Here is a 23,777-nt window from a genome sequence, read left to right as displayed (position 1 = left end):
TGTTTCTATACTCGCGATTTCCCAATTTATAGGTTAATTTTTTTTTCAATTGGGACAAACTTGCAATATCAAAATGTAGTCGATCTTTCTCCTTGAAGAACTTATAGACTACAAATTAAGCATCTTTATCTTCAATTTTCTCACTCCGTCCTCATGGTTAAGATCATTTTCCTCACTTATTATAATTAAGGTTTCTAACTAACATTCATGTTTTAATTACCCTCTTTTTAACATTGCAAATTTGCAATTGATGAGTCATAGATGACTTTCTTCTATGGTCCTTAAAATTCTAATTTCATCCTTTAAATCTTAACCTTTTTATGAGTGGCTTCAGGTTGCTCGGTCAAATTTGTAATCTTGTTGACGATTCGTAGAATATGAATATCTAAATCCACAATTTATTTTTGCAACTGCACTATTTTCAAATTTATTTCTTCCCACACATTATGAAGAACTTCTCACTTTCTTTAATTTGACATTCAACTTGAAAATATCTTCTTTTGAAATTTCCTTTTGTTTATTCAATGCCTCTTATTTTAGCTACAATTCTTCGTGCACTTTATCAAATTGACCCTTTTTCTATTCAATTCTCCTTGCACATTACCAAGTTGTTTCTCACTTTTTAAAATTTGAATATACAACTTAAAAGTATCTTCTCCCAAAAGCTCGTTTTGTTCATGCAACTCATACTCTTTTTAAGCTCTATTTTTTTGTGCACAACATCATTATGACCATCATTATTCTAAACTTGAAATATCAACTTGTTAATCTCTTGTTCTAAAAGATAAAACTTGAAATGAGAAACTCTTTGATTTTCTTCCTTTTCAATGAACACTTTGAGCAAATCGAAATAATGTCTATTGTGTGTCTCTCACAAAATACACTACCCATATTTTTTGGTAACACCACAAAAATAATTAAAATATTACTATTACTATTGTTATTTCAATCTTTTATATTTTTAAGATTTTATCATTATTATTATTATCATTAGTAATAGTAATAATGTCATTATTATTATTATTATTATTATTATTATTATTATTAATGTCATTACTATTGTTATTATTATTATTATTATTAATATTATTATTATTATCACTATTTCAACTTAATATATTTTGTTATTATTAATATTATTATTATTATCATTATTATTATTTAGAACTATTAGAAATAATAGGGAGGGAATTTGAAGAAGAAAGAAATATAGAGAAAAAGGAGAAAATGGGAGAAAAATAGTGTAAGTAAAGAGAAAAGAGAGAAAAATAAAGAAATAGAGAAAAGAGAGAATTTTATATTAGGAGGCATTTGAAAGACTCTGCCTCAACTTAGAGGACTTAAAACCCTTCAAAGGTTCGATGTTTGTGTTCTTTAAGGAACAAGTATAAGTAAAGAGATACATCACTCTAAAGATAACTTTCAGAGAGCAAGACCATGCCAAAGAAATAAAGGTCAAGTATTTGATTATTGATGTTCCCTCTTCCTAGTATATGATTAATGGACGGTCAACTTTTAACCAGTTGGACGCCGCCTTGTTCATTTTGTATTTATGCATGAAGTACATGCTCTGTAATGGGCGAGTAAGAGTTATCAAAGGAGATTAGAAGATGTCTAGAAAATTTTATGTAGAGAGTCCTAAACTGAAAAGGGTCTGCACTCTAGGCGTTATAAAAGAAAGAAACTTCCATAAGAATAGGATAATGGTCAAATATGGATTTAGGGAGGGTGGTACAGGATGAAGAATTATAAACATTAACCCAATTTTGATTATATAAAACTCTATCGAGCCTTCTCTCAACAAAAGCATTACAATGTTTTGCCATTGGACCATGTGAAGAAAGCACCACTAATAGGCTTATCTACCATGCAATTTAAATTAAACCAGGACTGAAAATTAAAAATAGAAGCCCTAAAAGGGGAGTGAGATCATGAGTGTTCATGAGCTCCTAATATGGCATTAAAGTATCCAACAAAGCACCAAAGGATAAGGTGATTTTAGTGAAGGTTAGATAAATCATTCCAAAGACCTCTTTTATGGACATGGCAAGTTGAAGCATAAATGGTTGTTATACCTAACAAAGTTTGATCTTTCTCTACAATAAAAGAATCAAATTGATCAAAAGAGCAAAGAATTTGAGGATTGTGCTGAATGGAACAAATGCACCATATATTAGAAAGTTTGGGGTGCCTGGTGTTGGTTGCAAACATTTTAAGGTTAAGAGAGTTGAGGAAGTTAGGAGGAAAAAAATTCCAAATTCATCCAAGGTTCAACTAGGACACAAAAGTCCGTTTTATGAGTTCTAAGAATGTTTTTAAGGACCAATTTTGTGGAAGCATTGGCCAAACCTCGTGCATTCCAAAAAAATGCATTTCATGATGATTGGTTTTGGGCACCAGATTGAGATCTGGTTAGGTAGGTGGTTTTGGACTTGGAATTTTGTCTTAGCTTTTTCTTTCTAGATTTTGTTAATGCTAGTTTGAATTTAGCAAGTTTGCCCAAGAGTTATGCAAAAACCTAGTGTTTCCTTCTGTATCTCTGTATTAACTTCTTAAGTATCATCATTAACTTGAGTAACATCCACAATTCAGACTCTTCTGAGCTTATGTGATCACTTGAATTTCCACTCTTGCTTTGAAGACTCAGATGAATCTCAAAATTATGAGCTTTATCTATGTTAATCTCTACCTCATGATAAAAATTAGGTTCAACATTATTCTACAATTGGTCCTGAACCTCCAATTCTTTATTCACTCCACTAGTTCTCCACCCTTATGAAGAGTATGTTTTTTGTGAAGGCAAATGTACAATACCCTTTAAGGGCTCCAAATTCTGGACAAAGGCAGTTTCAAAGGTTTCATCTTGTTTTTGCTTCTCTTTAACAGGAACATAAGTTTTGGTAGAATTAGGTTTTAAATTTGGAGGTTTTCCTTTCATACCATTAGACCAGTTCTTCATTTATAATTACTAATAAAATGCCCAATGCATTGACTAGCAGAACAAAATTCAGATATTCTATCATATTCAATTTCAACGAAAAAAAGCAAAACTTACTTTTTCCAATAGAAAATTGAAGTAAGATCTTTAACAAGGTCAATGTTTACTAATACTCTGATAAAGTGACCATAAGGCCTATCAAAAGGGGACTTGTTTGAAGAGGAATTTATACAAATAGGAATACCTATACTACTTGCAATTGCAAATATAATTTTGGACCTCCAATATTCACGAGAGAGCCCATGAATACAAATCTAAACCTGGGTAGAAGTTTGTCCAATAATAGCGGGGTTGAAATCTTTGCTCCAAGGGAAAAACTTCAAGACACTTGGACTCAGATTCAATGAGCTTACTGAACAGACTCTGTAGACATTGAACTCCCCACTTACCGATTGAACTCCAGAGGGTTACAAGTTTTGCTCTTAAACCTACCACAGTTAAGGGAGTTGTACCCTTCGGCCAAATGATGCATCCATGAAAATTATGCTCACATGACTCTAAACCCAGAATGCATTCTTCTTTAGGGATGAATATGGAAATTCTATCTCCCTTTACACAAGGAGTAAAAAGCTGGCTTAGAGGAATGTCACACACATTAAAAATGACTTCAGAGAAGAGAATGAAAAGGATTTTCATTAAAGATGAAAATCAAGAAGAAGAGGTTAGTTCAACAGTGCGCAAATCGCTATTCTCCCCTTTTGAAACTTAAAAATAATAACAAAATATCAACACATATGAGTTGAATTAGTAGTTGCAAACTTATTTTATATATATTTTTATTGTAAATAGTTATAGTAATAGATAAAGAAATCAAATAGGTTAAAAAGAAAATCACCAAAAAAATATAGCGAAAATCTAATCAGAAAAATAAATTAAAAAAGAAAAAAGAAAAAGGACATTTTGTTTCCCGCAACAAACAGTAACATCATTAGACCAAAAAACCAAACCCTGCAGCATTTCTTCTACATCGTGCTGAAACAAAGTCAATAATAATACTCCTTTCTTTACATTCTCCAAAACCAAATCAATGTCGTCTTCAGAGATTCTTCAACAACTCGAAACTCTGAAGGAAGAAAAGTCCAAAATCGACCACAAAATTTCACTTCTCGAAGCTCAATTGAAGGAAATTAATCTCCAAAACGCCGCCGCTGCATCATCATCATCATCCAATGACTCTGTACGGTACCCTACTAATGGATTAGAGCCTCACATGATTCATAGATACAGTCGCCACCTTGTTCTTCCTTCCTTTGGTGTTCAAGGTACAAATCTAAGGGTACTCATTATCTTTACTTAGGTTCTGTTTAGTTAAGCAACTTAATTAAGCGCTTATCGTGGAAGTGCTTTAAAATAAGCTATTTTGTTGTTATATAGAAAAATATTAAATAAACTTAAGGTATAAGTTGTTTTCTTTAGTTAAATAAGCTAATAATTTTAGAGGTGTAGAATTGATTTTGATGTGTTTGGTTTTCTAAATGTAGAATTGATTATGCATGCAGAATTGACTCTAATAAAGTTATGATTTGTAGTTTTTGAGTCTAAATGTGATTTTTTACTCTGAAATTTACTGATTAAGCTCACCTTTTCAATAATGTATGCAAACATAAATCACTTTAGATTCAACTCACTTTTAGCCCAAATCAATTCGACTGAATTAGCCTATGTTTGGTATTACTCTAAACCCGCACGTTTGACAGAAGCTAGCATTTGTTGCTTCAGGAAAGCACGGTGCATATTTAAACGTGAGGTAGCGGCAATTGACCGAGTTTCCAAACACACGCTTAGTTTATTTAAAATCAATTTTTGTCACCGCAGAACCAAACACACGCAATGTCATTAAATAAATTCAAGTGAGTCAATTCAATTAGAGCTTAGAATATAGTAATTGATTTTAGGTTGCAATTGCTTTATTGAAATTAGAAGTATTTAAGTTTTGCTAACTCATAAGCTTTGAAAATAGTTTTATCTTCTTCATTATGGCACCTTGAGCAGAAAGACATTTTGGAATGATACATTTTTTCATTCTTTTGTTGCACAGGACAAGCGAATTTGTTGAAGTCGTCAATTTTAGTTGTGGGAGCTGGAGGGCTTGGTGCTTCTGCATTGTTATATTTTGCAGCTTCTGGTGTTGGTAAAATATGACACTTTTTCTATAAATTTTACCTTATTCTATAATCTATATTCTTGTTAAAGCTTACATTTTGAAAATTGTACTCAGGTAAACTGGGTGTTCTTGATCATGACAAGGTTGAGTTGAATAATATGCATAGGCAGGTACTGTTTTTTTCCTAAACTTATGACATGGTTTGTGCAACATGTAGTTTGTATACTGTTAATGTGTTGTATTGCGGTGTTTGCATTTTTGTGAGTACAAGTTATTCTGAACATGCATCTTATTCAGTTCAACTCATTCATGGTGTTTTTAGATTATACACACGGAAGCATATATTGGTCAGCCAAAAGTGAAATCCGCCGCTGCTGCATGTCGCTCGTATGTTTCTCTCTTTAATCTTACCTACAATTCATGTTGATTTTCGGTCAAATGTTTGTACAACTTTGTATCACAATTGTTGGAACATGGAACTAAGTTTATATTAATATTTAGGATCAACTCATCTATTGAAGTTGTGGAACATGAAGAAGCTTTGAAGAATTCCAATGCTTTGGAAATTTTCAGCAAGTACGTTTCCTTTCTATAATAAGACCGATCTTTCTTTTTTCTTGAGACCTGTTTTCTTTTATGCTTACTTTTTTCATTTCCCTTTGAATATTACCGCTGAATCCGCATGGCGTGATATATTTTTTTATCTTGAATTTGCTAGATACGATATAATAGTGGATGCAACAGATAATGCTCCCACCCGGTATTTGATCAGTGACTGCTGTGTCGTACTAGGAAAGGTACATCTTAATGTAGATCGGTCTCTTCCCCCCAAATTTATTTTCCTATAAATCATATTTCCTATCTTGAATTTGCACAAGTACAACATAAGTTACTTCTATTGAAACTTTTTTTTTAATTGCTTTCGTTGTACACGTGCAGCCCCTTGTATCAGGTGCGGCTGTGGGATTGGAAGGACAGGTATACATCTAATTATTTTTTATTCTACCATTTAAGTTCACGGAGAAACTTGTACTCTTAGTTGCTTTATTATATCGTATTAATTCGAGGTATACTCATGGCAAAAACGTATGATACAGCTTACTATCTACAATCACAATGGTGGTCCTTGCTTTCGATGCCTCTTTCCAACTCCACCACCTAGAGCAGCATGCCAAAGTTGTGCTGATGGTGGAGTACTAGGAGTAGGTATGCTCTCTTCTTTGGCAATACCAAAAAAATTATCTGATTGTTTAATTCTTGTACAAGTTTCTTTAAGCCAAGCTCGGATTACTAAATGCAGAGTTTTTATCATCTATGTTTATCCTTTTAAATACTTATCATTTATGTTTCAACTTACATTTGTATTTCAATTTGTTCTGAATTTCAGTTCCTGGTATAATTGGCTGTCTCCAAGCTCTCGAGGCAATTAAGATTGCGGCTTCTGTTGGTGAACCACTCTCTGGAAGGATGCTTCTCTTTGATGCATTGGCTGCACGGATCCGTATTGTATGTTCATAGCTTTTATCAATGATAGTAATGGAATGCTTGTTTTTGAAGGATGCATTATGAGAAAGAAATATTAAGATTATGGATTAAGATCTAATGTCTATGGTAAGAGCTTATATAATCTCATTGCACAGGTTAAAATCAGAGGAAGGTCTCCACAATGTGAAGCTTGTGGAGAAAATGCAATAATGAATCAGCAGTACTTTCGAGAATTTGATTATGAGAAGTTCACTCAAACTCCCTTGTCTGAGGTATGGTTTCTTTTACTATTGCCTTGAGTTTTCAAAGCAAATCCCCTCTCTGTAGCACCGACACCTTTGAGAAAAGGTGTGTCTGTGTTAGTGTCGGTCTCCGAAACTGAAATCGACACTTGTGATTCCGTTTAATTTTTTCATTTTTTCAAATTATTACCGGTGTCGACTTGTCAGTGTCGGTGTCGTGTTTCTGGTGTCCATGCTTCATAGAATCCTCTGCATTCAGACGTAGTTGTTTACATTTAGTTGTTTTTTCGCATTTTCTATATTGGAGGTAAAATAAAATCCTCAAAAGACTACAAAATGTCTTCCTGCATTTAATTTTTGAGTTGCTACGATTTCTGTATGCCATTTTCAAGTGGTGGTCACATATCAATGGTTCTAAGTCCTAAGATGTTTGAAGCTTCGAATAAGAACTTACACCTCACTAGTTGGCCCAAACAATCCTTATTAGGGTTGATATCAGGTTGACCCAATTGAAATGACTTTTGCTAACCAAATATCAGAAGTTAGTTTTGGTATCAAGCAGCATTGCCAATTGCGGATTGCAGAAAATAGTAGTTTGTTCAAATTCCGCCTAGTGGTTTTGTACTAAATAGCGTATTGAGGAACAGTAAAAATTTGTTCAAATTTCTCTACACTAAAGCACTGCAATGCTGCCGTTTAACAACACTGCTATTCAGTATAATCAAGATTGAGTGTTGGATCGTAAGATCTTACATGCCATGACTGCCAGAGCGCGATACGATCACAGCAAGACCGTTTTCATCGTCGACGTTGTCAAGATCGAGATCTTTGAAGCAAAATTGTAAAAGAAAAGTGCTGCATTTTTTGTGTCGGGTCTGTCTAACTAGGTCAGGCGTTTTTTGTTGGGCCTGTCTAACTAGGTCAGGCTTTTCCCTTCGGTAGGATACGTGTTGTGCGCTACGATATTAGTTTTACGATCTTTCACTGGCCGGCCGATCCTCTTAAGATCTAGTGCTTTACTGCATTACTGCTATCAATGAAAGTTATAACCTGCAAGCCAAGACATACACATACACTATCACAAAAATTAGCTTTACACCGACATCTAACGAAAATTCAATACGATGAGTTCTCATTGAATATCATTATAAAACTAATCAACACTTGTGGTCGGGTGCATCTCTATTAAGCTGAATATTTTTCATATCATTAACGCATTCTTTTTCCATGCAAATGCAGGCTCCATTGAAGTTAAATCTACTTTCTAGTGAGTCAAGAATCAGCAGCAAGGAGTACAACGAAATCCTTCTCAACAAGGAATCACATGTGCTTGTCGATGTTAGACCGGCTCACCATTTCAAGATTGTGTCTCTTCCAAATTCCGTCAACATTCCATACGCAGATATAGAGTTTAAGTTGCCTGAAATATCATCAATTTTGAAGAAAGATGAAGATGAAAAAAGTCCGGAATTGTATGTTGTATGCAGAAGAGGAAATGATTCTCAAAGGGCTGTTCAATACCTTCACAAAATGGGGTTTGCTTCTGCTAAAGATATTGTTGGAGGTTTGGAGGGTTGGGCTAAAAATGTTGATCCTAACTTTCCCACTTATTAGCTATGTAGTTAAATTTTGATCAAGTTTTATACTTCTAACTTTGATTATTATATATTTTTGTAGGGGTGCTGTATTCATTTTCCTTGTATTTTTCACCTTATTTTTAGAATCCTTTGAGAAACTTTTGCATTGGTTAGAATATTTTTCACCTTATTTTCCTTGTAATGGATTGGTTTACAGTGCAACTTAATCTATATTGTTTCTACCCATTTCTTTTTTTAGGGACTTCCTAAAACTTCACATCGATCTGGTTCGAAAGGATTCATCCAGACGCCTTGTCTCCAAAAACATTTTTCAAGTGTATGTTTATATTCATATAAATCATTATCATGATAAAAGGATCCATGATTTTGAAACATACCATTCAGAAGCGTTAAAACAAACACGGGAGCTAACCTAAAGTTTTCGAAACGATATAGTAATGCATTTCCTTTATTGCATGGATTTTACTGTTATTGTCGCCGACATTGTATCGCCTTATTATGCGGTAAAAAAATTAACATTTGAAAGTTTAGTGATTTTAGTAAAACTCCACACTTATGTTTAGCCTCGAAAAATTACTAAATTGGATAATTAACATCAATAGAATATTTATATGCACTAAACTTCACAAGAGAATGTCTAATAAGGACTTAATATATTTACCTTTTAATTTTTCTTAATAGTATACTTTGGTCATGCTGCACTATGGTAAATAGAAAAACTTGCATATCAAAAGTTAATACTAATGTCTAAAAATTATTTTTCCCTCTCTTTCTCACTTTATATGTGAGACTCTCATACCAACATAGGAACCAAAAACAAGTTAACAAAGATAACAACTGAGACAATTTATCATCTTGATCACTTGGAAAGTGAATGCATCTTTCACCAACCAAGAAGCAAAACCTTTAGCAGAGCCATCCTAATGTATAAACCATTCTTTGCCTGCCTAAAATATGCGGCTCTAGGATCATTATCGACATCAGCTTCGATCTGCATCAAATAAAACCAACCGAGTTAGGTTATATAATGACTTAGAACGTAAAAATATCATACGACATGGTTGTATTTTGTGTACTTACTTCGTCGAGTTTTGGAAGAGGGTGCATTACAACAGCATGATTTTGCATCACCTTTAGAACATCTTGATTCACGATATACTTTCCTCTTGCTTCTTCGTAAAGGTTAAGTTTCTCTCCAAATCTTTCCTTCTGAATGCGAGTTTGATAAACCACGTCACATTTAGAAGCCACTTCCATCAAATCGGAACTTTCTTCCCACTCCACTCCTTTTGATGTCAGATACTCTTTTATGTCATCCTGTAAAAGAAAACTCCATAGTTCAGCAGCATGTCGTGTATCCTGTTCATGATATCATAACTAAGCATTTGCAGTGAAACAATTACCTTCATTTTAACCACGTTAGGAGATACAAAATATAATTTAACGTCACGGTACTTGGCAAGTAAGTATGCAAGTGAGCGAACTGTCCTTCCATTAGCAAGGTCTCCGACAAGCCCAACTTTAATTCCATCCAGTTTTCCTATCTCTCTTTCAATGGTATAAACGTCTAACAATGCCTGAGAAGTTTGAAAGAAAGCGAGAGTTTGAGCATAATAGTACCATTCATTTGCTTTTTAAGAGATAGAAATGTATCATCCTAATATGTTTCTATCTTAATTGGTTAAATAGGGTCTCTAATTATTTTGTCATGGTTGAACCGTGACTAACATACATAGGGTCTCCAAAAACTTAAGACGACTTTGCTGTATGATGGAAAATTCATTCAAACCTGGCTGGGATGCTGTCCTGGGCCATCCCCTGCATTGATAACTGGAATGTTAGCGGTTGCTGCAGCTCTTCTCGCTGCACCACTTTCAAAGTGGCGCAATACAATTATATCAGAGTAACCTTCAACTGTTCTTATAGTATCTGCAATAAGAAAACTCGTATGAAAAAACATAAAAAAAATGAAATGAATCCACAAATGAACTTTGTTTTTTGTCACATAATACGGCATACACACCTTCAAGCGTCTCTCCTTTAGCCGCAGACGAAAACTCCCTAGCATTTTCAGTTGTGAGAACATCACCACCTAATCTTTTCATAGCAGACTCAAACGAAAGCCTAGTTCTAGTGGAAGGCTCATAAAACAACGTCGCCATGAGGTAACCCTTAAGCATCTGACTACCCGGCGAGTTACCCCTAATATTCTCCATACTCCGAGCAACTTCAAATATAGCCCCGAGAGTTTCTCTATCAAACTGTTGAGCTTCAATCACATCATCAAGTTGAAACTTTTGCCCAACAGAAAACAAAGGCGCACTCTCAACTTGAAGCGCACCTGCCCGGCACAAAAGTTTCGATTTTTCCGAAACTCCAACCTGCCCACATGATGAAATTGACATCGAACGACTCGACGTCCATGGCCGGTTTAGCAAACAACAAGCAGAGGCTTTTGAAGACATCTTTGGATTAGAAACTCCCACATGCATAGAGCATGAGAATAACATAGAAGCAACTGTCATTGTGTTTTGTTCTATACAATAATCAGCTACAAAACACAAAACAAAACACAGAACAAAGTCATGTAATGTTTGCAATGAACTATTACAACATCATTTATAAATTACAACTTACACAGAAGCATACCAAAAACAATGAATTTAATACTCAAAAGCAAAAGGGTATGAGTATGAAAGTAACATGATATACTTTTTTAATACAACCAAAAAGAGACAAAAGAAGAATCACCTGAAATCTAACACGGATTAGAAAGAGACGGCAACAGAATCTAGAGTGAAAACACAACAAGTTATTGAAGATAATAGAGTGAATTTGATGAATAAAACAGAGATATTATGATGAAATGGGAGGAATAAAAAGTGTACCGCGAATGTTGTATTTTGAAGACACGAGAAAGCAACGGCTTGAAAACAAAGATTCCACTGTGTTTGTCTGTCTGTGAATATAGAGAGATGCGTCAAGAGAAGGCGGCTTTGTCGAAACTAAAACCTTTGTTTACTTAATGGGGCAAAAGTTTTGTGTAGCCCAATCTGTTCATTGTGTTATTTTTGGGTCGGGTCGGGTCGGGCTTATCTTCTAATGACATATACCCCCCATTTCCAAATGACATTTATTTTAACTTTTTCTTTCTTAAATTACTTGGTAAAAAATTTTGAGTTTATATTGATTGAAAAAAAAAACATGAGAAGGAGATTACTGAAATAGATATGGCTAGGTTAGACGTCATCACCATGGTTCAAATTCTAGTATTTACAATTGTGTGTATGAGTTTTTAGTAGTTATTATCACTTTGTTTACGAACCAAATAAAAATTATTGAAATTGTTCCGTTGCAGAACTATAAATAGAGAGAATCAGGGGAATCACGATGGAACGAGGTTCCTTGAGCACTACAGTGATAATGCACTGCATATCGAATGTTGCGACTACGGTGCTCATTGAACCAGGGATGTTGATTTTGAATCAGCGTCGTTATTCTCTAATATGAAGGACCAGAGAAGGTGGTAATTGCATGGTTAGCACTCAACGCCCAAGTTAGTTTAGGGTTAAAGATAGTGATAGTGGAAGTGAAGATTAGAGATTGTGTACCTGGAAACCCTTTGTAAAAACATTTATACCTTGGGCTCGATGGAGCAGGTTAGATAAATGTGCCTTGTGTAATTGAGACTTTGTCCGGCACGAAACATAAATCAAAAGAAGTAAATGAATGGAAGGTTTATAAAATTTCATTTAACAACTATGACGTTCCATTTCAGTTAAAATTTGATTCCATGTAATTTTCTTTCCCATCTTTGTCTCATTCTTCTTCTCAATTTCCTTCTTATTCTTTATTGGAGTCATCATTAACCCCACTATATTTCATGAGAATTGAAATATTCCCGAATAATATTTCCATGTTCTCCATTTAACTATATCTTCTCTCATGCACCAATTTTGAATCTTGTATTGTTATGTGGTATCATAAAGGATCCAACTGTTAGGAAACTTCGTCAAATTTCTCCAAAGTCAGATTAATGAAAAGCGATAAATATGGAATAATAAAACACAAAGATTGATAAATAGAGTTCAATCAAGGCTCGTATAGTAGCTAAAAAGTACACTCAAAAGTACAAAGTTGATTATTATGAAGTATTTACACTAGTAATGTGGCATGACATGATAAGAATGGTGTTCTGGGCCAATCATAAAGACCCGTTCCACAAGCTAATAAAAGTTTTGTTCCACCAATAATCTTCCTAGTCAGTGAAGACAATTACTTTTACGATTCTAAGAGATTTCAAGCATAAATCACATCCAACGGTCATCCATAAAGAACGATGAGCAAATAGCTAATTCGTTATTTTCCCCCTCTCTATATATAGAGTAGCTCTAGATTAAGGTAACAAGTTTCAAATACAATTTCATTTCACTCTTCTTCTTCATATATTGATTTGGGCTTGTATGCTAACTTTGTAGGTACCCCCACTCAACTGCATCGGAGGCTACGACCCACTGTCACCTCTGTTCAAACTTCTTATTTCTGGTTCCAAGACGGAACAATATCGTTGTCTGTGGGAATCAACTCTTGATTTCTACGATTTCCATAAACTCATATTTGTTATTCGACTTTCGCAGTTCGTAACTCTTTCCAATCACCGGTGTAATTAATCGTAATCGAACGCGAAGATCTATTATATTTCGATTCGACTTAGCACAACTTCAGTATCATTTCTTTGAGATCGTCAGATCATCAAATTTCATCTTCAATAGAAATGGTTGGATCCAAGGTAACCAAATCCATTGTTGCACGAAAAGTTGTCATTGCTACTTTAGTAGCATGTAGTCAACCACATATTCCTCCACCGCAAAATGCAGTAGATCCTAGAGTGGCAGTTTCTCCACAACCAGGTCCAATTCTAGCTTCACAAGTGGCTAGATCAGTTCCAATCAATCCCATGAAACTCATGTTCCACTTTCAACTACGCAACATGAACCCTTACCCCGTTTTCATATGCTACAAGAAAACCTCGATGTATAAACTACTAAACAATATTTTTAACATTGTTCGACAACAAAACTCAAATGCTATCGGAGAAAGGATTCAACACCTTGAAGAGGACCTCCACAATGCTCCTTTACGCGAGAATATAATTCAAGAAGCTGCTTCGAAAAAGATTCGTGTTGCTATCCCGGTGCCCTCTAGGACAAAAGGAGACGAGGCTCCCTAGTCAAAGGATCGATGCAAAAGTAAAAAGCATCAGACTCCTCCTCTGATTCCAGGAGGAGACCGGGGGAGTTATGCTCTAACTCTAGTTCAAGCAGAAATTCACCTGGATAAGGGGCTAGCTATGGTTTGTTATAAAAGAAAATTAAAACAAAAGATTTAATTGGATTTAACGATAGTAATTAAGTCGAAAATTTAAATAATCGCAAAAGTACATTTAGATATGTCCTTTTTAAAGTGGAGATAGAGTCTCTTGGTCTTCGAATAAATACTTGTAGTCATTTTATCAATAATTGAAGTAAAATTTATAGATGTTCTATCATGTGCTTGTTAAGGTATTTGGATAAAAATTTGAAGAAGGCCTAACTATCTTGTTTTGTGATAATAAGTGACGAGCAAATAGCTGACATGTTAACAAAACATTTGAAAATTGATCCTTTTATGAAGTTGATGGCATCATTTAGCATGTGCTCTAGAGAGGAAATAAACTAATTGCTTATGAGATTTTTTTTTTATTATAATAGAAAAAAATCTCAACATATGTGGGACTTTTTCACACTTCTTTTTCAACTGTTCCATTTCACACTTGTTTTTCTCAGTACGAGAGTTGAGAAATTCAAATTTAAACAATATTAACATTTAAATTAATTAATACAAAATAATTTTTTTTAATTTAGATTTAACATTTGCAAATAATTATTAATTTTATAAATATGAGTTAATTTAACTATATTTATTTTAAATCAATTCTATTTTTTATTTGAAATGTAATTATATAAGTTTTAAGTCTTTTAAATTATAAAAAATAATAAAATACGCATTATTGAAAATTACATGTGCTTTTTATGATTATTCAACATTTTATAATTTTGAAATAATTTAATCATTAATATTTTAGAATTATTTTAATTGAACTTTTCAAAAAATATTTATTAAATATTTATTATAAAAATTGTATTTTTCTATCATATAATATGTTTTCAAACTCCTTTCTCACTGCATAGATATCAATTGGTTCAAAGTTGATCCGACATATATAAAAATACATTTATGATAGTTAATGGCACTTTATCTACAAATAAAAAATAAAAAGAGTATATTCTTCAATAGCACTAATGATCAAAGAATGGATAGCATATTAGGCATGCAAATTATTCTATCTTTATCAAGTAATTGATGATGAATAGATGATATATTAAAATGCATTTCTAGAGTCAATAAATAGATTAACACACCAAAATTAAAAAATCTCATGAGAGATGTCAATCACGCAGATATTAAACAATTTTTATCGTACATAATTAAAAGATCTATACGTTTCTTTTTAAAATATATTAGCAAATATTTTTAAAAAGTTTACTCAGAATTTAATTCTCAATTCAATTCAAATTTTAATTTAAAGTTGCCCATAACCTTTTAATTATTATTTAATACTTAACAAAAAAAGAATTACTTTTGTAAGTATTAATTTTGAATAATTTTGAATAATTATTCTATGAAGTGTCAATCCATTGTTAAAAGCTTGATTTTGTAATTTTAAGAAACGAGTTCAAAACTTCATATTACATAGAATGTAATTATAAAATAGTTATTAGTATTTCAATTATTAATATAAAATTTTCCTTCTCTAATTTTTTTGTCTGAAATGAATTACTTGTGCCCTTGTCTAGTGGTTAACATTTCACAATATAATCTTTAAATATTATTATCTTAATAATTAACTTTGACCTAACATAATTAAAGATTATTTAAAACAATTTCTTTCAAAAATTATTTAAAAATAAAAATAAAAACAAATGCCTAATTAAATATTTAAAATTATATTAAAGAAATAAAGAAATAATAAATCACTAATAAAGTCTTTTAAAAGTTAGATAATAATTAACTCTTACCAAACATATTAAATAAATAATAAATCACTAATAAAATCTTTTAAAAAAAATATTAAAAACAAATCGACACTAATAAATTACCATAAAATGATAACATATCTTGCCTATAAATTAAGCTATATTCATGTAAGTCAAACATTCTAAAATTCTACATAAACATCATACTTGTACACATTATCAAACTAAGATGATGGATAAGAGAATTGTTTCTTTTGTTATGATTTTAGGCATGTTAGTAACAACATTAGATGCACGTCAAATTGATGCCATAACTTGTCCTGAAGCACTTTTAGCCTTGCTTCCATGTCTTCCTTATTTGCAAGGAACTGGTCCTGCTACACCACCAACTAGTGCATGTTGTGCAGGTGCCAATAATTTAAATCAAAAGGCAGACACCACTCAGAGTAGAAGAGATGTCTGCAATTGTCTCAAACCTGCTGCAACCAGATTTAATGTTAATCCTGACAGATCTAAACAATTACCACAACTTTGTAACATTAAGCTTTCTGTTTCATTTGACCCTAGCATTGATTGCAACACGTAAGTTTTTCTTCATAAAACAAATTAGTATTATTCAATTTTTAGCACATGTGTATTCTGTTCTAAACATTGTTTTTTATTGTACAGGGTTTCGTGATGCTACAATATGAGACATGTACAACATAACCAAAACTTGAAGAATCATTGAGATAACTAATATATGTGTAGTAATAAGCAAAATGAAAATTTGTAACAAGTCTTTAAGATTGGATAAGGTTTCAGCATTGTATTAATTTAGAATAAATTCATTTTCTTGCTATTTTTATCTTATTTTCATCATTTTAGAATTTATTACATTGTTTCATTTTAAAAGTATCTTTAAATATATGTAAAAAAGCTCAAACAAACTAATAAACAAATAAAATAAGTTTTGACTACGACATTTAGTTATATATCTTTTAAGAAAATAAAGCTAAAAGCTCAATAAAAATATTTAGTTTATAGACAATATTTAGAAATAAACATTATGTATTTCAATCAATTATATTTATTAAAATCTTAAGAAACATTAAATTTTCAATCAATAATAACAAATATGATGTGCTGTGGTTTTTTTTTGACAAGGACAAACTTAATTGATATCATTAATCAAATAACGTTCAATACAAGGAGGTACATATCTGAAAAAGCTACGCCGAGACCAAGAATTGGCCGCCTTAGCTAACGTATGGGCGACCGAATTCGCTTGGCGTTTGATGAACTTTACCTCAAAGTTCGGAAATAAAACTAACAAATGCTGAATAGATTTAATAATAACGCTAAATTCTGAGGAACCAACATGAGAAGCATAAATAGCCTTAGTGACATTCTGACAATCAGTTTCAAAAATGACGTGGGATAACTGAAGAAAAATAGCATTTTCGATTGCTTCCTTTAAAGCGGTTGCTTCAGCTTCGACAACGGAGAGAAGACCCACATCCCAGGACACCCCTGCAGATATAAACCTTCCAAAGTGGTCTCTAAAACACCACCCTCTATTTGTTGTACCACACACATTATTGAAACCTGCATCAACATTACATTTCAAGTGATTAACTGAAGGCAGAATCCAACTTATAGATAAATTATTACCCGCCACCAAATTATGCTCTTCTCTAGCTAAGAACCAATCATACCAATTATGATAAGCTTGGATACCAATCCTCAACGCATCATCCCTGATAACTTGCCAAACCTTATTATTTACAACAAAGGTATATTAAAGTTAAATTAGTATTATTGAATACTTTATATATATATATATATATATATATATATATATATATATATATATATATATATATATATATATATATATATATATATATATATATTATTTTATCATCTAATATGATTTTTAAATATATTTAAATTTGATTTGCTGAAAATGAGAAATTAAACTTTTAAACAAGCTAAATGAAATATATAATACTCATGAAAAAATATAATCTCTTAATATTATTTTAATAATTTAACTTAATAATAGAAATAAATGAAATATATTAATTCAAATTTTTAACCTTATAATTTTATGATATAAATTCAACTCTCTTCATAGACAATTATAAAATAATAATCATTAGTTTAATTAATAAAATATTTATTTTTATTTATTTTTTAAAAGGTTTCTAGGTTTAAGGTTTTTTTATTTTAAATTTTTAAAAATTCAATAATAAAAAAAGAACATTTTGTATTTTTAATTGAGGGACTAATTTCAATTTTAATTTTTTAATGGAGCCACTCTATTTACCTCACTTCATAATGAATTTAAAAAATATTAACATATAAAAAAATGATAAATAAATATTTAAAATTAAAATAAACAAATTTAGACAACAAAATAATATTATTAACACTAGTTTGTTTTATTTTATGTTTAATAGTTTTGTTGTTGCAATGAATCTTCCCATTGTGATAAAACTCGTGAGGATCATCTGGTTATGTGTGCCCTCAAAGAAGCATTTATAGAAAAGGAATGTATCAAAATAAGAACATATAAATTCACATAAGTGAATAAAATTTGTCAAAGTCATTAGAAGATGATTTATTGGCTGGTGGTTAGATTCTTTTCTTTAGCACACTTCTACTATTACTTTGTCGATAAATTTATGCAGAAAAAAGTGTTTATTAGAGTTTGGAATTATAAGAATGATGCTCAAATCCTGGTCAGTATCTTCTTAATTAACTTAGACAAAATCCACTTAGTAATAAAATTATATGATTGATACGCAATGTATTAGGTAAGGTGAAACAAAAGACTAGATAAATAATCAACAACTTAACGAGGATTAACAATAATACATTATGAGCCCAAATGTGGTTTCACAAATTTTCCATCAACATGGCTCTAATTTTGGCTCTAAGTTCATCAGAAACATTAGTTACTTCAGGTGATTGAGATGGTGCTTTTGTAGACTTATATAATTCAGCAGAAGCCTCCCTGCTAACTCGCCCAAGTTCGCTTACTTGCGACTTGTCTGATTTCACTATCTCCCCCTCCTCCAACTCAGCCTCTCTTTCAGCATGAGACCTCCTACTCTTATGCTTTGTCTTTCTGCTTCGGTGTCGGTGTATATGCTCATCCTCAGATGAACTATAATGTTTACGCGAATGTCTACGCTCCCGGTCTGACAAGTCATTCTCTCCACGATGTCGCCTAGGAGAGCCGTACTTTTCATCAGAGGAGCTATTGTATTTGCGATGATGCCTTGAGTGTTGATGCTCATCATCTGAAGAGCTATCATGCTTACTCCTGATCCTGTCCCTATCTCTGTCTGAATCTCTTCTCTTGTGCTTCCGCCTGATTTTGTCCCTGTCTCTGTCTGAATCTCTATCCCGACTTCTGTGTGAAGATCGATGTGATCGATGCTTTTTTCTGGACCGTTTCTGATCCCTTATATCTTCTTTATTTTCTTCTTCCTCTTCCTCTTCCTCTTCTTCCTCTTCAAGTCTACTGGTCCTTGAACGGTATTTTCTTTTTGATCGCCTTTCAATATTATCATCAACAGCAACTTTTTCGTCAGACTTGTGACTTCCATCTGAATTATCATCAGAAAGCTTTTCTTCAGACTTATGACTTTTATCTGAGTTATCAGCATTGAACGGAACAGAACTTCCTTCCCTTTCTTTAATCAAAAGATTTCCAATCTCAGCATCCGAACCTGAGAGCCCAGAGCCTGGTGGCTCAACAGATAAAGCTCTTGGCAGTTCACTTTTAAGTGCTCCAGCTCCACTTTTTATCATAGCTGCAAACATCTTGGCTCGTTTCAATCTCTCTGCTTTAAGCTTTTGCTCTTTAGTCATATGTGCTTCAGAGGAGTCTGCCTCGCCTGCTGCTGCAATAGCCACTTTTTCTGCAATAGCCTTGGCAACTGGAACAGAAGCACTAGCCTCTGCGTTCAGATTGCAATGTGGAACAAAACCCTGCAGTTGAGATGACGGCAAACTCCCAGAGCTGGACAAATTCCTACCATCACTTCCAAGGCCTTGACCATTACCACTTGACGTCTTACTAAAAATTTCTAAATTGGGCCTTTTAATGCCCCTGGTAGCTGCCTGAAGAATAGCAGCGGCTGCCGCCGCATGGATGTTAACTGTAGTTTGAGATTGGCTGTCTTTGGGAGTTGGCTCTTGACCATCCTTCTTTAAATTGCCAATATTCATCTTGAATTTATTGTCATTTTCTTCATATGCAGCAGAGTTATTATCTCTTGCACGACCAGCTGGATTGTACTTCTGGTAGCCCTTACCTGGTAATTTAGACTGAGAGCAATTGAAAAGATGGTCAGATCGAAATCAAATTTAACAAACCTTAAAATTAATCAAATGAAAGTCTACCCAAAATTCCTAAGATGAACTAATCACACAAAAAATCTTCCTGAACCCAAATAAAATAACTCCAAATATTTAAACTTAGCCAAAAGGAATATTTTATAAAGCAAAGATGAATAGAAGTAACCATTATTGCTTTGAATACACATAAGTTGTCACAATTATGTACTGCGTGGCCAAACAAAATATTTTGTATACTGTGAAATTTGTGAACTATTGAATGAATTATACAAAAGCATGCATTTCGTCCACATAATACGAACATGAAATAATTACAAACAAGAATAACCAACATAATTAGAGGGAAAGCCTAATGTGTAAATTATTAAATCAGTGTTCTTGAATCATGTTCTATAAGGCAGTAAACTGCAACTAATTTCTCATTTCTCAGGGCATGATTTCAATCACAGAAACAAATGAATTGCAAGGGGAAATTTTAATGATTATTAGAAACACACCTCTTCAGCAGTTTGAAGAACTTTCAGATAGTAAGTATGATACTGATTGGAAGGCAGAAGAAATGGGAACCTTCCATGAGCACGATCCTGTTCAGCAAGAACAGTCTCAAATGGCCTGCCATTTTTTAAGATGAACTCAACGATCCTCTCAATAACAATTTTTATGTCAGATGGAGGTTCAACAACAGGCAGTTCAATCTTAGCTGTACTGGGCACAGAAGTCTGTGATTTATTTGCAGCATTGGACCCTGAATCCAGGATATCTCCTGTTTTTGTCTTTCCTGAAGTTACTGTCTTAACATTAGTGATAAACTGATTCCGCTTTATAACAGGAATTTTTTCTTTAAAAGGTATTTGAGTTTTAGAAATGCTTTCATCCTTCTTGGTTGCATCTGAGGATGATTCTGCTTGTTCTATCCCTTTAGATGCATAAGTGGTACTCACATCAACAACTCCCACATGTGTGTTTCTCTCAAGGTCACTAGCATTTTCTGTTGTGCCATCCTCATCCTCTCCATATCCATAGACAGATCCAAGCAAAGACAATGCACCACCTGTTTGATCCAGCCCCTGACTTCTATTCTTGTCCAATGCTGAATCTGCATCAACTGTTTCGACATTCAGAAGTTCTTGATGATCAACCAGAAACCTAAAATACGGATGAAGATGATGATCAGGCATCAGGAACCCAAATGTTGGATTATCTCCTTGTTTCACCCTCAGAATGATTTCTGATTGGCTTCCGTGCTTGCTGACAAATATTGCAGTCCTTGAAATAATCTGGTGTAGCTTCTCATTTGGAGGCTGGAAAACAAAAACAAAAACAAAAAATGGTTTTTGTCAATAAATGTGAATTTCAAATTAGCATTAGCATAACTCTAATTTTGAAAAAGGGTCATGCCAGGCAATATATATACATAAAGAACTTATTAAACAGACACAAGACAACCTCATATATACTTGAATAATCTTAAAGATCAAGAAATAGAGGTTTATGAAGATATGTTTCATCCCATTTTCTCTCAAGAGGCAAATAATCAACAATTTCTACCATTCTAATCCCACCTGCACAGCCCCTTCTCATGATATCAAAAGGAAAAAAGGTGGCCTGTGAATGGCTACCTCGAGTCACAAGAACTTCGTTTATGCTCCAAGCATCTGAAACTTAGACATCATAAGCCTTAGAATAACATATGTACCCTAGACAATTATCACCTAGTCACATTGGTTAAACAATGAGAGGGTCAATTAAAACATATGAAAATCACATGATCGGAGTATATTCTAAGACAGATTACTCACCAGGTTATGACGTAAGCTTTCTGGTACTGGAAAGTTGGGACGAAAACCAGACTCAGTATCATCGCCCTTTGTCTCAGTTGACACATTAGAATTTTCATATGAAAATGCAACAGCACGATAGCCAGCTGAATCCACTGCACCTGAATCATTATCTAAACAAACACAGAAAGAAGACATCTTCATCAGAATCACATACAATTCTCAACTGCAATTATATCATACACCTAAAAGAGTAAGAGCACTAACACCAAAGAAACTAAAACAACAAAAAAGGAAGCCAGTTGAAAACATCCTTACTTGTAGTCTGACACAGGAACCGTAGCATATTAGATTGCATCCTGCAAATGTAAAGATTGTTGTTGTACAAACAAAAAAACTAAACATATCCATGTGTGATGTGTCACCAAGATGAGAACCAATTAAAAAAACTTTTCATTCTCGCTTGTTTTTAAAAAAAAAAAGTAGAGAATTAGCCATGATTCATTAACACAATATTGTTCCAAAAATACAAAAGTCTTCAGTATAGCAATACAACAACAACAAACAAAACTTGTCACACAAGTGGGGTCGGTCACATGGATCAACGTTCCCCATAATATTCTACCTAAGACCATGCTTCTATCCAAATTGTTAATCTCAAGATCTATCTTAATAACTACTATTATAATCTTTCTAAGTCTTCTTCTTCCTCTAATTGTTTGACTTCTCTCTATCAGATCTACTCTTTTTATCACAGAATCTACAAGTCTTCTCTTTATATGCTCAAACCACCTAAGTCTATTTCCCACCATCTTCTCTACTATAGGTGCTAACCCAACACTCTATTATTTTATTTCTAATCCTATCATGTTTGGTCTTACCTCACATCCAATCCTCATCTATGCTACACTAACTTTATTCTTGTGTTGCTTCTTAATTGTCCAACATTCTATCTCGTACCATACGCAAATCTTACCGCAGTCCGATAAAATTTTCCCTTCAGCTCAAGTGGTACCGTTGCGTCACATAAAACCCCTTAAATCCTCCTCCATTTCAACCACTCAGCTTGAATTCATGGTTTACATCCCCTCCTCCATGTGGATAAATCTAAAATTAATCTACACACAACAATATGTTCATGCAATCCTTTCATCAAACATCAAAACATTCAACTTTTCCATCTACGGAACAAAAATCAGCACTACAATAATAATCAAGCCATAATGCCTTATTCACTAGGTAGTACTGACATCAGAAACCAAAATTCCAGTCAAACAGTTTCATAATTTTTTGCTAAAATTTTCCTATATAATTATTAACTAAACTATCTTCCATTAAATCCACTAATTAACGTTCCAACTCTTACACTTACAAAAAATTGCAATTCCTCTCGTCAGTAAAACATAAAGCAATCTCAACACCGCTAAGTTCGATCCAATATAAACAACGCTAAATAAAAGAGAAACTAAGCATAAAACAACAGCGAATAAACAAAATATAAAAGAAAGGAATAAGAAGCTAGAAGAGAAACTACGTTAATTTACCTTGTGATTCTTCGTGAGGAGGAGATGAAGGAAGATCCAGATAACGTTGATGATCAAGGTCTGCTTCGACGGAAGAAGGAGGATGAAGAGGACGGCGCTTGGGGCGAGGCGGAATCGGACCAGAGAGGAGATGTCGAACATCGTAGCGATCGATTGAGAGGGAGTTCCAATCAACGAGAGCTTCCGGTGAATTCACGAACGCCGCCATGCCGTCGTCGTCGAAGAGCATCGCGTGTCGACCAACCACCGCTAGATCCATCGATTCTCGACCGTAGATTGGTTGATGAATGAAAATCTGATTTGATGAATCAAATTCACACGCGGTATTTTTCTCCCTGAATCTCAGAAAACAAAATTGAACATAGTATGAATTAAATGATGATTTATTGAAGATTGTATAATTTGTTATTTTGTCGCTATAATTTGCTTAGGAATGAAATGAAAATTTGGGATGATTCTGTCCCTCGTAGTATACCCTAGTAGTAAGGACAGGCCTATTCTTTCAAATTCAATGGTAAGTCTGGGCCTTAGGCCCATTGATTAAATGAATTTTAAACTAGGCCATTTCTTTTCCCACCCTTATTCCTTCAACCACACTT

The 23,777-nt window shown here is 33.3% G+C and overlaps 4 protein-coding genes across 6 annotated transcripts; 2 read left to right on the top strand and 2 right to left on the bottom strand.

Moving 5' to 3' along the window:
• Nucleotides 1-3,912: 3,912 nt before the first annotated feature.
• Nucleotides 3,913-8,823, top strand: LOC131637294 (adenylyltransferase and sulfurtransferase MOCS3-like). Its single transcript, XM_058907877.1, has 11 exons — nucleotides 3,913-4,260; nucleotides 5,037-5,129; nucleotides 5,217-5,272; nucleotides 5,425-5,489; nucleotides 5,604-5,678; nucleotides 5,821-5,899; nucleotides 6,042-6,080; nucleotides 6,200-6,308; nucleotides 6,490-6,608; nucleotides 6,743-6,859; nucleotides 8,069-8,823. Exons 1-11 carry the CDS (start codon nucleotides 4,026-4,028, stop codon nucleotides 8,441-8,443), a joined length of 1,362 nt encoding a protein of 453 aa, XP_058763860.1. The 5' UTR covers nucleotides 3,913-4,025; the 3' UTR covers nucleotides 8,444-8,823.
• Nucleotides 8,824-9,063: 240 nt separating this feature from the next.
• Nucleotides 9,064-11,458, bottom strand: LOC131637295 (aspartate carbamoyltransferase 1, chloroplastic). Of its 2 annotated transcripts, XM_058907878.1 has the most exons (7): nucleotides 11,316-11,450; nucleotides 11,179-11,218; nucleotides 10,451-10,978; nucleotides 10,217-10,356; nucleotides 9,831-10,004; nucleotides 9,508-9,744; nucleotides 9,064-9,418 (listed from the first exon to the last, which is right to left on the bottom strand). In XM_058907878.1, the coding sequence occupies exons 3-7, from the start codon at nucleotides 10,950-10,952 to the stop codon at nucleotides 9,311-9,313; spliced, it is 1,161 nt and encodes a 386-aa protein (XP_058763861.1). In that variant the 5' UTR covers nucleotides 10,953-10,978; nucleotides 11,179-11,218; nucleotides 11,316-11,450; the 3' UTR covers nucleotides 9,064-9,310. The 2 variants fall into 2 exon arrangements, with proteins under 2 accessions (XP_058763861.1, XP_058763862.1); XM_058907879.1 differs by lacking the exon at nucleotides 11,179-11,218 and having other exon boundaries at nucleotides 11,316-11,458.
• A 4,274-nt stretch (nucleotides 11,459-15,732) lies between these two features.
• LOC131637290 (non-specific lipid-transfer protein-like) lies at nucleotides 15,733-16,182 on the top strand. Its single transcript, XM_058907873.1, has 2 exons — nucleotides 15,733-16,085; nucleotides 16,173-16,182. Exons 1-2 carry the CDS (start codon nucleotides 15,733-15,735, stop codon nucleotides 16,180-16,182), a joined length of 363 nt encoding a protein of 120 aa, XP_058763856.1.
• A 2,118-nt stretch (nucleotides 16,183-18,300) lies between these two features.
• Nucleotides 18,301-23,637, bottom strand: LOC131637272 (uncharacterized). Of its 2 annotated transcripts, XM_058907854.1 has the most exons (5): nucleotides 23,179-23,296; nucleotides 21,953-21,993; nucleotides 21,656-21,807; nucleotides 20,354-21,157; nucleotides 18,301-19,826 (listed from the first exon to the last, which is right to left on the bottom strand). In XM_058907854.1, exons 2-5 carry the CDS (start codon nucleotides 21,990-21,992, stop codon nucleotides 18,387-18,389), a joined length of 2,436 nt encoding a protein of 811 aa, XP_058763837.1. In that variant the 5' UTR covers nucleotide 21,993; nucleotides 23,179-23,296; the 3' UTR covers nucleotides 18,301-18,386. The 2 variants fall into 2 exon arrangements, with proteins under 2 accessions (XP_058763837.1, XP_058763836.1); XM_058907853.1 differs by lacking the exon at nucleotides 21,953-21,993 and having other exon boundaries at nucleotides 23,179-23,637.
• Nucleotides 23,638-23,777: the final 140 nt, after the last annotated feature.

Source organism: Vicia villosa, unplaced genomic scaffold (genome assembly GCF_029867415.1).
Source record: "Vicia villosa cultivar HV-30 ecotype Madison, WI unplaced genomic scaffold, Vvil1.0 ctg.001961F_1_1, whole genome shotgun sequence".
NCBI classification, from domain to species: domain Eukaryota; kingdom Viridiplantae; phylum Streptophyta; class Magnoliopsida; order Fabales; family Fabaceae; genus Vicia; species Vicia villosa.
The sequence above is the reverse complement of the archived record's forward strand: the minus strand, read 5'-3'. Positions and strand labels throughout refer to the sequence as shown.

Bases quoted from the DNA above. Each gene is read 5' to 3' on its own strand.
- LOC131637290 (XM_058907873.1), top strand. From the start codon at position 15,733: ATGATGGATAAGAGAATTGTTTCTTTTGTTATGATTTTAGGCATGTTA.
- LOC131637294 (XM_058907877.1), top strand. From the start codon at position 4,026: ATGTCGTCTTCAGAGATTCTTCAACAACTCGAAACTCTGAAGGAAGAA. The intron at 5,679-5,820 runs GTACGTTTCCTT...TGAATTTGCTAG, and splicing joins GCTTTGGAAATTTTCAGCAA to ATACGATATAATAGTGGATG. The intron at 6,309-6,489 runs GTATGCTCTCTT...TCTGAATTTCAG, and splicing joins TGGTGGAGTACTAGGAGTAG to TTCCTGGTATAATTGGCTGT.
- LOC131637295 (XM_058907879.1), bottom strand. From the start codon at position 10,952: ATGACAGTTGCTTCTATGTTATTCTCATGCTCTATGCATGTGGGAGTT. The intron at 10,357-10,450 runs GTGTGTATGCCG...TTCTTATTGCAG, and splicing joins TAAAGGAGAGACGCTTGAAG to ATACTATAAGAACAGTTGAA. The intron at 9,419-9,507 runs GTAAGTACACAA...TATTTGATGCAG, and splicing joins CTCTTCCAAAACTCGACGAA to ATCGAAGCTGATGTCGATAA.
- LOC131637272 (XM_058907853.1), bottom strand. From the start codon at position 23,437: ATGGATCTAGCGGTGGTTGGTCGACACGCGATGCTCTTCGACGACGAC. The intron at 21,808-23,178 runs GTAAATTAACGT...GTGTTTGTTTAG, and splicing joins TCCTCACGAAGAATCACAAG to ATAATGATTCAGGTGCAGTG. The intron at 19,827-20,353 runs GTGTGTTTCTAA...AATTGCTCTCAG, and splicing joins TTCTTCAAACTGCTGAAGAG to TCTAAATTACCAGGTAAGGG.